This window comes from Anabrus simplex, chromosome 7 (assembly GCF_040414725.1).
Source record: "Anabrus simplex isolate iqAnaSimp1 chromosome 7, ASM4041472v1, whole genome shotgun sequence".
Taxonomy (NCBI): Eukaryota; Metazoa; Arthropoda; class Insecta; order Orthoptera; family Tettigoniidae; genus Anabrus; species Anabrus simplex.
In genome coordinates this window covers 112,023,030-112,037,698 of record NC_090271.1, presented here as the reverse complement: position 1 = coordinate 112,037,698, position 14,669 = coordinate 112,023,030, and the positions used below count along the sequence as shown (strand labels likewise).

Below are 14,669 nucleotides of genomic sequence, written 5' to 3'. Positions count from 1 at the left end.
AAAGAAACAGAGGTGATTTGTTTTTGGAAACTCCACTTAAGGGGAACTGAAAAGGGGTGAAATTTCAAAATGAGAATTTTTACAGTATATCAAAAAAAACTTAACATGTTACAGAAGTGATAAATGGTATCTTTTATCTCTATTAAACATAAAGAAACGTGTATTTTTAGTTTTCGGAAATACCACTTGGGCGGAGGGGGGGTTAAAGTGACTGAAAATGGTGTTGAATTCTTATAATTAGGCTACTGATATCTCAAAAATGAAGATGTTACAGACGTGAAATTTGATATTTGCAATCTGCTTTAAAAGTAAAGAAAGAGGTATTCTCGGAAAATCCAATGAAGGGTTGGGGGGGGTGAAAGAATTGAAAAATTAATTGTCTTAATTGTATGAGAATACATACATCTAATGAAAACTAAATTTGTTACAGACGTGAAAATTCGTATTCGGATCTCCTTTAAAAACAAAGAAAAACGCGTTTTGGTGGGGAAACCATCTTGGAGGGCGGGAGTGTAAAGGAGATGAATTCCTTTCATGAGGACACATAAATCAAAAACTGAAGAAGTTAGAGTCGTGATAATTGGTATTTAGAGGATCCTTTACTATTAAAGAAACAAGTATTTTTTGCGGGAAAATTCACTTGGGGGGGGGGGAAGGGGAGTAGTGTGAAATGAAGTGAAGAAAGTAAATTATTTTTATGGGGATACTTATATCTCAAAACTGAAGGTAATAGACGTGAACATTGGTGTTTGGAATCTTCCTTAAACGTATAGAAACAAGCCTTCTTTTAATTTCTTTTTTTGGGAGGGAGGGGGGTGGTAAATAAACTTAACGGCGGTAGGGTGTAGAAGGAGGTGAGACCAATCGATTTTACTGTTATTAATGTACTTATAAGGATCCTCCGTTGCTCAGGCAGCAGCGCGCCGGCCTCTCACAACTGGGTTCCGTGGTTCAAATCCCGGTCACTCCATGTGACATTCGTGCTGGACAAAACGGAGGCGGGACAGGGTTTTCTCCGGATACTCCGGTTTTCCGGTCATCAGCCATTCCAGCAACACATAATAATAATAACAATAATAATAATAATAATAATAATAATAATAATAATGTTCCGGACCGTCATCAAATGTGCGGACCGCGCTGGAAATGGCTACTGGACGGTTAATGACTAAGAATGCAGTCCGGCCGCCGGTTCAGTGCCGCCAAGGCACTCAATATAACACCACGCCGGATCTCCTGAAGGATTTTATCCATATTAAAAACGATTATAGGAAAAGATGGCAAAGATTTACGTACACAACTGACCGGGAAGAATACCTGAGCCTAGCCCGGGAAGTACGAACTCGATTGCTGGAAAGGAAGATTGAAAAATGGGAGGAAACGTGCCGTAAAATAAGAGAAAACGAGTCAGATCGGGAATTTTGGTGGATTCTCGCAGAAAACGAGTCAGATCGAGAATTTCGGCGGATTATATATCTAAAACAATAAGCATTCAATTATAAATTTCAGTATAATACCGTAGCGAAGCACGGGTATCTTGCTAGTGAATGTATAAGACTTGAAAGTGGATGTGAAAGAAAGTGTAAAGAGCTAAGAGTGTAAAATGAGAATGGATTAGAGGAGTGTGTAAGAGTGATGAGTAAAAGTTACATGTAAGGATTTGTAGGAGATAGGTGTGTTAAGGGCGGTTAAGTAAGATACGTATGGTTATAAATGTGTGAGTGAAGGATTGTTAAGATAAGGGCAAAAAGTTAGAAGGTTCGATTATGTCTGATTGTTAAACCTTGAGATACATTATAAATGTGGAAGGTTTGTGAAGTGTAATTAAGATGGGGGAAGTGGTAAGATATTGTAATGTTGGAAGGTTTAAGTGATAGAGATAGGACATGTTAATATAGATATGGGAAGATATGGACGTAAAATTGAAGTAGTAATGGTAAGTAAGTTAGATAATGAAAGAGATGACGCAACTGTTGACGCACAAGTGAACTGGAATTTATCTGGAAGTAGGTCAGTGCATACATAATAGTAGGAACTGCTAAGTCAGTAGGTGATTAAGACGAAAGGTAATAAAAATGAGGGCACATGCGCTGCGGATGACGAAATATTAAGTCAGCGGATCTGGAAAGCAGTGCTCTGCTGAGAACGGCAGGTCTTGAATAAATCAGTGTGTGTAAGAGTTAAGGTAGATGTAAAAGAGAGAGACGAATGGATAGTGTTACTATAATGAGGGGCCGGACGTGTTGTGCCTCACCAAGAGGGGACGGCACGGACGGCCAGTAGTTTTAGGGGTGGCACCTCACATGTGGTCTGGTTTCCGCCGGTGTGAGGGGTCACAAAATTACGTTAGGAGTTTAGATGAAGTTAGTTACAGGGGTGGCGCTTATATGAGGCATGGTTTTCCACTCATGTGAGTGACCACACAGTAGACTTAGTATATGTTTATTTTTTATCGTTGTTTCATAGGAAGGGGAGGGGGAGAGAACGTCATAAGGGAGAGGGATAGGGCGGGGCGGTCCTATCCCAAATGTGTTGGCAAATGTTAATAGACAGAGGAAGAGAAAGAAGAGAGTGAGGCAGGGTACATGTGGAGCTGGGCTTCAGCACACAGGCAGCCTATCGCCAAACGGAATGGTGAGGATCTTAACTTTGTCAATTGTATAGAAGGCCGGACCTGTCGTTCCAGGGAGGGTGGATCCTTTTTACCTCACCAGAGTGAGACGGCACGTCCGGTCATTAAATATAGGGGTGGGATCTCACATGTGGATTAGTTTCCGCATGTGTGAGGGGTCACAAGAATTAAGTTAGGATATTTAGACTTATAGGAATCGCGCTTACATGTGGCCCAGTTTTTCGCCCATGTGAGTGTCCACATAGTATAGGGGTGGCGCTTACATGTGGCCCGGTTTTCCGCCCATGTGAGTGTCCACATAGTAGATTTAGTTTATTTTTCATTTTTAGTTTATTTTATTTATTTTTTGCTTTGTAACGGAAACATCCATTTGGGCGGAAAGCCTGTAATGTTAGCGTCAATAAACGCAATACAAGAGAATATTACACAAGTTATTTCGAACATCACACGGGCTGAGATTCGCTGAGTGTCTGCAAACCTATTTACGAGGTGTCAGGTGTGTTTGACAGATGAGGGACAAAACTTTGAACATCAAATGTAATTCCAGGTAGGTTTTAGACAAATAGTTTCACTAGAAATGGAAGTGTGAATTGCCGTGAGAAGTGGAGAAGAAAAGCGCGCATTATACCGACAAGCGACGGAGTGTCTTTGCGCCAGCCGTGCCGTGCTCCGAGCGGTGTTGCGGACCGAGCTAAAAAAATGGACCCTGTATGACTGAGTGATTGTCATTAGTATTATCATCATTATCATCATCATAGTAAATGTTAAATTTGTAATGATCTCGCCTACCAAATACTCCGAGACGGTAATTCAGCGTCACCAACACCACATCTTCCTCCATGAAGTAGTCTGGTCCATACAAATGTCTGTTGCCACTTCCAAGGGTAAAGCCACCACCATGGATTACTACAATCACTGCCATTTTCTCATCGTTTGGATTTGAGAAGTTAGTCTGTGAATAATAGAGAAATATTACAGCATCTTGGACTGTATTTTAATGTCATTGAAATGCATGATTCAGTTAAATGAGTCGCTTCAGTTTACGGTTTTTGTTAAATAAATAAAAAATAAAAATACTTTATTGTTCAGAACAGTATTTTCACACACTGAAACACGTCAAATAGATATATTTTCGATCTACAGCATCTACATGAAATATTTTCCAAGGATTATGCTTAATGATAATACAGTCTACATTTGTAACATAACAATCAAAGAACATCCGTAATGTATACATGGCCGGGTGGAGTAAAATTCTTACTTTTCCAAATATTCCTCAACCGAATAGTAAGAGTTAAAAACAAGAAATCCGGCTAAAATATTTCTTAATTGTTCATATCTTGTGCTAGCTTTGACAAATTCTGATAAGACATTAACCAATTTTATACCATACAGCTTGTTTTCTTTCCTAATAGTCTAAGCTTGTGGTCTGCGGTGCCAGAAAGTATTTTCCACTTGTGTTGTATCGATGTACTGTACATCTGAGTTTCGCTGAATAGAAACCTAAATTTAACGACATACAGAATTTTTGTGAAGATGTACATGCTAGACAGGGTCATAATTTCTATTTATTTATTTTTTTTGCCAGCGGCTTTACGTCGCACCGACATAGATATGTCTTGTGGCGACGGTGGGATAGGAAAGTCCTAGGAGTTGGAAGGAAGCTGCCGTGGCCTTAATTAAGGTGCAGACCCAGCATTTGCCTGGTGTAAAAATGGGAAAATTCTAAATATATGAATACCTGTTTGCATGATTCATTATTTCAGTTTAGTTAGATATCGAATGTCTATTTTCGCTTGGTGGCCATGAAGTCTATACAGTCTAACACCTTGGTTATGCTGTTCAAGTCCCGTTGGTCGAAAAAAATTTCACCCTCAGAATGTTGGTCGGAAAGGTAGGGGAGGTGGTGTTATACAATTTACAATCACTAGATTGCGTGCCAAAAGCCTGGATTAAATTCCGAACCTCTACGCAGGGCATATGACGCTGTTGATGGTGATAGTCCGTCGGATGGAGACGTAAAGCCTTGAGCAGACCCCTTGGTGCTATTCGACAGGAGTAGGCTAAGTGCCGGTACCGGCTTTCACCCTCTCATTTCCTACTATCATATATCACGTTATTCATTTCATCTCATCCCATCTCATTATCTCCTCTGGTGCGTTTGACGCCGGGAAGGGCATCCGGTCATAAAAGCTCGCTACAAATATTCATCTCACTTTATACTCGAACCCGTAGAGGAACGGGACAAGGGTTGAACGTGCATATATCTAATTGCTATTTTCTGTAAAAAAAAAATATTAAAAAATGAAAATTCTCTTTAGACGTATCGTCCCATAGTTCTACGCCAGTGTGGCCAGTGTGTGAATAAACTTATCATTCCTGCAGTCTTGACTCGAACATTTTTACCACACTTCTCATGATAAGGAGTTCTTTACTGATCCTAACAGTTGATTTATATATTTTGTTGTTGTTGTTACAAGTTGCTTTACGTCGCACCGACACGGATAGGTCTTATAGCGACGATGGGATAGGAATGGGTTAGGACTGGGAAGGAAGCGGCCGTGGCGTTAATTAAGGTACAGCTCCAACATTTGCCTGATGTGAAAATAGGAAACCACGATAAACCATCTTCAGGGCTGCCGATAGTGGGGTTCGAACCCACTATCTCCCGAATACTGGATACTGGCCGCACTTAAGCGACTGCAGCTATCGACCTCGGTGTTAATTTATCAACATACTAAATTCCATAAACGTTTCTTTACACTGTGCTTTCAGTAGCATCGACACATACAGGTCGTATGACGACCATAGAATAGGAATGGGAAGGAAGTGACCGTGGCCTTAATTAAGGTACAGCCTCGACATTTGCACGATAAGAAAATGGAGAATCCACGGAAAACCATATTCAGGGCAACCCATAATAATAATAATAAATAATAATAAATAATAATAATAATAATAATAATAATAATAATAATAATAATAATAATAATATTCAGAAAGTGGCTTCTTTTCCCAGAAAGTATCCTATATTTTCATGGTGTTCATATGGCAAGTCTGCTCCTACCTAACGTGTACTTATACATTTAACTGAGCGCCGAACGGCTCCATGGCTAAATGGTTAGCGTGCTGGCCTTTGGTCACAAGGGTCCCGGGTTCGATTCCTGGCAGGGTCGGGAATTTTAACCGTAATTGGTTAATTCCGCTGGCACGGGGGTTGGATGCATGTGTCGTCTTCATCATCATTTCATCCTCATTACAACGCGCAGGTCGCCTACGGGAGTCAATTCAAAAGACCTGCACCTGGCAAGCCGAATTTGTCCGAACGTGTCCTCGGACACTCCCGGCACTAAAAGCCATGCGCCATTTTTTTTCAACTGAGCGCCCATATTTGTAAATTTACCACACAGTGACTGTGTAGAAAGGTTAAGTTATTATATTAATACAAATTAGACACCACTGAAGGTTATGACTTCTGAAAAATTCATGTTAATTAAAGGACCAAATAAGTTTAAGCGTACTCACCTTTGGTGTATACACGTTAAGATAGAGGCAGTCCTCATCACCCGTCACCGTAAGCAAATGTTTAACCTGTGTACACACTGTGGCATCGTGACAGGCGTCCAGAGTCCCATTCCAGGGCTCCGCAGGCTGTGGTCTCTGTAAAAATACACTATATCATAAGAGTTTCGGACATGGAGAAAAAAAGGAAATTCTTAAGGAAAATTCTACGGTTAAAGAAAGTTCCTAGAGATGGCTCACACCCCACCTGAGGTCAAACAAAGACCTCTACGAAAGGTTGGAAGGGATATAAATCAGCATGAGAAAGAAAAACTGATGTTTTATGGGCATATCAAAAGAATGGGGACCAGCAGGTTTGGGAACGAAGTTCTCCTCCTTCAAAAGAAGTGGAAGTCACAACCTTACTGATTGCAACAAGTGCACCAGGACTTGAAAAGGGCGAACATTTCATCGGAAGAGTCCGGGACAGAGTGAATTTTAGGACGAAAGTTGCATTCTCCCCCTCCCCAAGAAAGACCTAAGATTTCTGCAAGAAGGGCGACTAAGAAGAAGTCAGAGGCTGAAGGATCTCTGGTAGGAAGAGAAATTAACCCTTATTAATCAGGAAGGTAATGAGGAGGACTATTTATTATTATTTATTCACCAAGGAAGGTAGCCCTATTTTACCTAAACGTATGTTAGGGCTATCGTTTATAACAATACAATATTAAAGATTACACTAGCCAACATGATTTTGCGGTAAAATAGAAAATATGTCATTCTTATGGAAATCGCTGCCCTGATTCCGAAAATGATGCTATTTTTTTCCTATCACGTCTATTTTTGACGCAATTCGGTTTTTTTAGTATCTGCATGAATTCGTAAGATGTAATGTTGAGAGATGTTCTCGTGCAACTATTTTTTAGAAAACAATTATGTGATTTGATTTGTTATTGTTTGCATTTTATTATAGGTTTATTGCTGTCTAAATTTTCATTTTGTAGTTGGAGGTTTCCTGGTAAATTCATAACAAACTCCCCCAGATACGCAATAGACCGCGAGGTATGTAGGATTGAAAATAAGACAGTTGAGAGTTTGTCTTTCATCTTAGACCACTTGAATAAACAGACATGTTAAAATCCCCAGCCCTTATGCAATGTTTATGATGGACTGATAAAGCAGTTTCCTTTCAAAGATAACAGCCCGAAAGTATTATACTCAAGAAGATGAACTTGTATTTTGTACGGATGTTTCAAATCTTCTACATCAATTGGGAGAGAAAGAGTATGATCCTAGTAACTGGCGTGTTTTTATTGACTCTTCCAAAATAAGTTTAGAGGCTGTTTTGCTTCATAATACAAATGTTCTGGCATCCGTCCACTTGCACACTCCACAAAAATGTCTGAAACATACGAGAGCTTAAAGTTGGTGCTTGAAAAATTTACACATCATGAGCATGGGTGACAAATTTGCGGTGATTTGAAGATCATTGGATTGTTGCTGGGACAACAAAAAGGCTGTACAAAATTTCCCTGTTTCCTATGCGAATGGGAGAGCAGGGCACGGGATAAACATTGGGATACAGTGAATTGGCCAGAAAGGAAACTACAACCAGGATCCAAAAATTTCTTGAATGTAAGTCTTATTGACCGTGAAAAAATTCTACTTCAACCCTTGCACATCAAGTTAGGATTGATAAAACTGTATGTCAAGGCATTAGATAAAAGTAGCCTATGCTTTCAATATTTATCCACTAAATTTCCCCCATTATCAGATGAAAAAATCAAAGAAGGCGTATTTGATGGACCACAGATTCGTAAACTGATGAAAGATAAAAATTTCACAGACACGATGACCAAAATTGAGAAAGAGGCATGGAACGCATTCAAAGATGTAGTGACTAAATTCCTTGGCAACATTAAAGACCCTCAATAAAAAGAAATCGTAAGGAAAATGTTGGTAAAGTTTAAGGAACTCGGTTGTAATATGAACCTTAAGCTTCATTTCATAGCTTCGCATCTGGTTTATTTCCCTCCAAATTTAGGAACTGTCAGTGAAGAACAAGGTGAAAGGTTTCACCAGGATCTCAAAGATGGAGAACGACGCTATCAGGGACGTTGGGATGTGAATATGATGGCCGATTACTGCTGGTCGATTGCACGAGACGACCCTTCTAGAGATCATTCAAGAACTTCAAAAACCCGGAAATTTCACGGAAAACGGGAAAAGATGGAGGTGTGAATCTAACCTTTATATAATGTAAGTAACAAAACTATGTATGATTAACCATGTAATTTTTATTCAAGGTACGGTTATATTAATTTAAAAGCAACTGTACAGCCGAAACTAAATACCGTAGGCGTTTTATGCTTCAGTTTCACGAATTTCAATATACATTAAAAATATAATACAAACCATCTACTTGCTTACAAAGCAGCATTTATGTGTATTCAAAGCATGCAAAATATGATTACGTTTTGCAAGCTGGAATTTATATTAATACATCAAATTTAATCAATACTACCGGTAAGTATCAAAAATTTTACGTCAGAACAAAATAATATTTTGTAAAATTGCCACTAAACCAGACGTGATACGCCAAAACTATTTTTTTTTCTCGAATTCTGCGTTAAGAAATTCAAAAACCCACCTATTTTCGTTTTCACCGCACAAAAAAAGTTTTTTTGCAGGCTAGTGTTATTAATACATTACATACATTAGTTGAATAAAATACTTCATATGAATATTACAAAAAGTTAAAATATTGTCTCTAAAATGCAACACCTTTTCACAAATACATCACAAACTGGCGGGGAGAAATGTACATTGCAGTAACTGAGGTGTCCTAACAAAGTGTTCCTTTTGATAGCGTTTAGTGAACAATAGAAAATTAAATGCCGGGCTGAGTGGCTCAGACGGTTGAGGCACTGGCCTTCTAACCCTAACTTGGCAGGTTCAATCCTGTCTCAGTCCGGTGGTATTTGAAGGTGCTGAAATACGCCAGCCTCGTGTCGGTAGATTTACTGGCATGTAAAAGAACTTCTGCGGGACAAAATTCCAGCACCTTGGCGTCTCCGAAAACCGAAAAAGTAGTTAGTGGGACGTAAAGCAAATAACATTATTATTATTATTATTATTATGCAAAGCAAAGTCACCTCCGTACAGGCAATGAAGGCCCTTGGAGGAGTGGAATGTAAAGGATTCCACCATCGTTAACCTCGGCACGTGATGGGGTTGAGTGGTTAGCTCTACGCCCGGCCACCTTTCCCCCAGGAATTAACCTGGTACTCATTTTTGATGTAGGCTGAGTGAACCTCAGGGCCATATGCACCTCCGGAAGTGGAAATCTCGTTTCTTAAATTTTACGACTTCCTGACGGGGATTCGAACCCACGTCCTTCCGGGCGAACTGAGCACGCCTTTACCGCCTCGGCCAGGCAGGCAGCCCATTATTATTATTATTATTATTATTATTATTATTATTATTATTATTATTATTATTATAATAAAATAAAATTAGCTATGTTCTGATTGGCGCTTACAAAGGTATCCTTCTGGCGACGGTATTTTAAACTGTTGAAAATAACTTCTAAATTTACCATGCCTAGTCATAAATTGTGTAAGATAAAAGTGGGTTCGAAGAATTTTGAGGTTAAACGTAGATGAACGGTTGGAAATAACAAATCCCGCGTGACATGTCCCTTTATGCTAATTGTTCAAACAGATTTCGAACTCTCTTCCATTTCACTTCTAAATGTCTTCTTCACATGAGATACGGGACACGTGGAGAAACTGAAAATCGGGCGAGTTAGCCATGCGGTTAGGGGCGCGCAGCTGTGAGCTTGCATCCGGGAGATAGTGGGTTCGAGCCTCACTGTCTGCAGCCCTTAAGATGGTTTTCTGAGGTTTCCCATTTTCGCACCAGGCAAATGCTGAGGCTGTACCTTAATTAAGGCCACGGCCGATTCCTTTCCATTCCTAGGTCTTCTCTCTGCCATCGTCGCCATAGAACCTATCTGTGTCGGTGCGACGTATAGCAAGTTGTATTAATAATGAGAAACTGGAATCTATATCCCATCGAGCTGAGAATCTTGCTAACATGTACGCCCTCTCATTTCCAACAGTTCCTGCTTGACCTTATACCCAACTAAAACAGATATGCAAGTTGCTGGTTCATATTAAATTCCTAATGTTTGAGGCCAGCGGGTGTAGATTTGTCTCTTCTGATGGTGATGGAAGGTTGAGAATTACTGGATATTCGAGCACTATAATTATTTTGTAAGCGCCATTTTACTGGCTTTTTATAGCAAAGAGTTATACTTGAAAATTGGTGGTAGAAGGTGCCAGCTAATCTGTATCCCCTATTAAAAAATCTGAATTATTAATATACACAACGAATGAGCATCCTACATAGATTGTTTTGAGGTCTGAGGCAGTCATCCGACGCCCGTCAGTGTACATGAGGCAGTGATGTATACTGTTGCAGAGGGTTGCCTGCAAGCGCTCATCGTACAGGACAGGATGGCCTGATACCAAAAAATGTAACTTTTCAACATCATAGTGAGGCGTTTGAAGAGAACCGTTGTAACTTCTCTTTAAATGTCCGGCTCCATGGCTAAATGGTTACCGTGCTGGCCTTTTGGTCACAGGGGTCCCGGGTTCGATTCCCAGCAGGGTCGGGAATTTTAACCATCATTGGTTAATTTCTCTGGCACGGGGACTGGGTGTATGTGTCGTCTTCATCATCATTTCATCCTCATCACGACGGGTGTCGAATAAAAAAAAAAAGACCTGCACCTGGCGAGCCGAACATGTCCTCGGACACTCCCGGCACTAAAAACCATACGCCATTTCTCATTTTCTTTTTAAATTAATAAGTTTTGCCTTAAATATAGTTGTCAGACACGGAGGTTCAATGCCAGCGATTATCAGCTCTGCGGCGGTGGAGAGTGTGCGATAGCCACGAATGATTCTCAGTATGAAGCATCTTTGAATCTGGCATACTCGTAGGTTCCTTTGGGCCCACTGCGTTTGAAGGATGACTATTTAAATAACAATGAAGGTACGATCACTGGTAGAACGAGGAAGAAATTACTCACTGGAAATGGGAAAGTATTAATTAAATACTTCCTAGGCCTCAGATGCCCTAATGTATACGAGTTGTAAAGTAAAAAAGTGCGGAAGCCACGGCCGCAGGTCTTTTGTGTGCAGAACATGCCTAGTCACGTGAGTGTTGGGTAGGTGTATTAGAAATAAGTGATTCAACAAAATGAGAAAACCTGTGAACAGTTCAAGTTCTGGAAGTCAACATGATCCAGTGCGACATCCACCAGCCGATAATTTTCACAGTGAAATATTTCCTTAATTCAATTTGCTACCTTAAGAAGACTGATATGCCTTTGCTGGCGGGACCTAGTGTTTACAGTGCACTATGTCTTCTGGTATGGGCTAGAGCAATACTGTTACTTTCATTGATCTGTCTCAGCTTTATCCTTGGCTTTGACAAGATGATAGTGACTGAGGTATGAGTGATGATAGTAATGCCATTCCTTATGCAGCCAGTCCCTGCTATGAATGGTGTGAAAATGTTGCTCATAGGGTCAGTTGGTGCATGCATTTCAGTGGGCTTGGCAGACTGATATGTAATAGCAAATTCTAGCTCGATGAGGAAAGCAACGGGAAACTACCTCACTCCTCATTTCCCTAGTACACCTCTTCAGTGATGCCTAGGCCATTTATGACAGCTGATGGCGGAGCTGTTGAGAATCCAACCAGCCTTCGGGCTGAGGACTAAACATACAACAAGAAGACTGAAACTCTACAGCTTCCAACAAAGCTGACGGAAAGAAATTAACGCTAGACTAACTGAAGAAACTGGACTGATAAATATTACTAAGAGTAGCATAAATTAAGAACATTGGTTTTTCAGATAGTCTGAAGACTGTCGAACTGGAATTGAGTAGCGTATTACCTACTGCATTGCTGGATGCGTTAGCGAGTGGGTTTACTGTTCCAAGAGCTCTGTATTGTCTTAGTGAGAAAGTAGTTAATAGCTGTGGAAATTTAGCAAATTTTGCGTGTGTGTGATACATTTAGTTCCACAAATATTGGTGTTTAGTGTTTGTTTGTAGTAATTGAGTTTAGTGATATTTATTTACACTTGTTACACCGAGTAGCGTTCTCTAGATTACAAGCTGTAGGTTAGGATTGCATGAAAGAAGAAATATTTTTTTATTTTAAAAATATTTTTATACAAATATCTGTAGGTAAAAAATATAGCGTATGTCTTTTAGTGCCGAGAGTGTCCGAGGAGATGTTCGGCTCGTCAGGTGCAGGTCTTTTGATTTGACTCCCGTAGGCGACCTGCGCGTCGTGATGAGGATGAAATGATGATGATGAAGACGACACGTACACCCAGCCCCCGTGCCAGGGAAATTAACCAATGATGGTTAAAATTCCCGACCCTGCTGGGAATCGAACCTGGGACCCCTGTAACCTAAGGCCAGCACGCTAACTATTTAGCCATGGAGCCGGACATCTGTAGGTTTGTTGATAAAATACTTACAAAGGCGGGACATTAAAAAGAGTCGTAACATCCGCAGCGGTTATATTAGTGCAGGTAATAGACAGGGCATTTCAAATAGCAGTTAAACTGTTCCACCTATAATTTATTAATATAACGCGATAATGTTGTAAATTTTTTTTAAAGAAAGGATTTCAAAGGAATATACAGCATTTCACTGGTGAAATAGTTAACAGTCGTTCTATTGTTATTGATTATTGTTGCTCTTCATAATCAAATATTGTGTTGTTGGCCACAGTTGTGAACAAACGGTGTAGTGTATTGTCCCCGTACTAGATCTGCGGGCGAACAAGGGGTGTTCAGTTCACAGGACCGCTGACTTAATAAATATGCAAGTGGCAAGATTGATATAAGGTTCGGAAAACAAGAATGTTTTAAATATAGAGAACATATCACACTTTTATTCAAATAAAATAAAATATTAGCCATCCCGACATCTATGATAATGAAAATTATCGCTACGTTACGTTAATTACTATAACACTTGATGTGACAAAAAAAATACAAACAAATGGGATGGTATACGTAACTTTTTTTTTGCTATGGGCTTTACGTCGCACCGACACAGATAGGTCTTATGGCGACGATACATGTAACTTAGTTTCCGTACCATTCTAACAGAGTGTTTGAATATAACATTGCTTTTCTTCGTTTGATAAACATTCATTTAGTAATTTAAAATCGAGTGTATTAAAAAAATTGAGGTCTTGCGTAGCATTCCTCGAACAATCTGGGAAAATGCATTAATTTTAATAAAGTGTATAATAAAAAATATCCAAGATTAATTAATTAATTTTACTGCCTTGACAAAATATGAGTGAAATTCTGTTCATCAAAAATTTTGTTAACATTTAAATGAAAATTTGAATTTGCCTTTGTTTTCTAAAAGTTAATTCGAGACATCGAGTATATCTGTTCACGTCTTCCCACTTATTCCCTCGTGAGAACTAATAACAAAACTTATTATCGCTTGGTCATTAAATGAACAAAAATTAACATAATGACCCATCGGAAAATCAATAAATAGGGAAAAATATCCTCAACGTGGAAATCCTGTCCACATAATGAATTAACACCATCAAATTGTCACACATCACCACAACACAAATGCATAGAAGATAAAAGTCTTAACACTAGAAAATCTCTAAATCTACTACTAGCTGTTGAAAAATGTCAAAGAAAGAAATATCTACAATATTTACACATCATCATCGGGTGTTAATCAATCTCGCCACTCTCCCATTAACTCGTTCCAACATGTTAATAAGATAAAGTCTCCACGTGAGTACGAAATAAGACATCGAAAAGTGAGCATGCCTGGTTCCGAACTGTAACATTATTAGAATATTCAATTGAGGATCTATTCTCCAGACCTAAGGTCCTCCAGTAAATTTACACGTACCTTAAACTTAGAATTACTGACTTTTATGAGCACTGTTAGGATATTATCCTGAATTATGGAGTACATCGATCAACATGGACTTGTCCTTATCATCAGAAGACATTATTATATTGACTACACCTTGTAAAATCTCGAAGATTCCGTACTTCCATTATATCATGATCAACATCATGTATAAAAAAAATATTACTACATTAACGCGTGAAAATACAATTTCACGAAGATTCATATCGTACGTACGAACTCCTCATAAATTACACGTACAGTACATCATAACGACGACCCTAACTCATCGTAACTCATTATCACGCATGTGTAGTCATGAAAATAATAAAGACCTGTCATCATCCCAAAACAAGTCATATCCTCATTAAATTTGTCTCGATGATTAACTACTCCATTAGTTACCATATACCATAATGCATGTACTCTAAATAAATTCATACACTCGACTCGGAATTAATATCCTGATGACATGCTATCGTAAATATGAGGTACGAGTAAAATCCAATTACCATGAAAATGTTAAAAATATCGAGAAAATATCACCTC

At 39.2% G+C, this 14,669-nt stretch overlaps 1 protein-coding gene across 1 annotated transcript in view; it reads right to left on the bottom strand.

The window, feature by feature from the left end:
- LOC136877309 (uncharacterized) overlaps nucleotides 1-14,669 on the bottom strand; it is a 193,873-nt gene that overhangs the window by 170,439 nt on the left and 8,765 nt on the right. The window contains exons 2-3 of the mRNA XM_068228720.1: nucleotides 6,158-6,292; nucleotides 3,422-3,584 (exon numbers count right to left, since the gene is read on the bottom strand). Of these exons, the coding sequence (XP_068084821.1) occupies nucleotides 3,422-3,584; nucleotides 6,158-6,292 (298 nt within the window). The remainder of the gene's footprint in view (nucleotides 1-3,421; nucleotides 3,585-6,157; nucleotides 6,293-14,669) is intronic.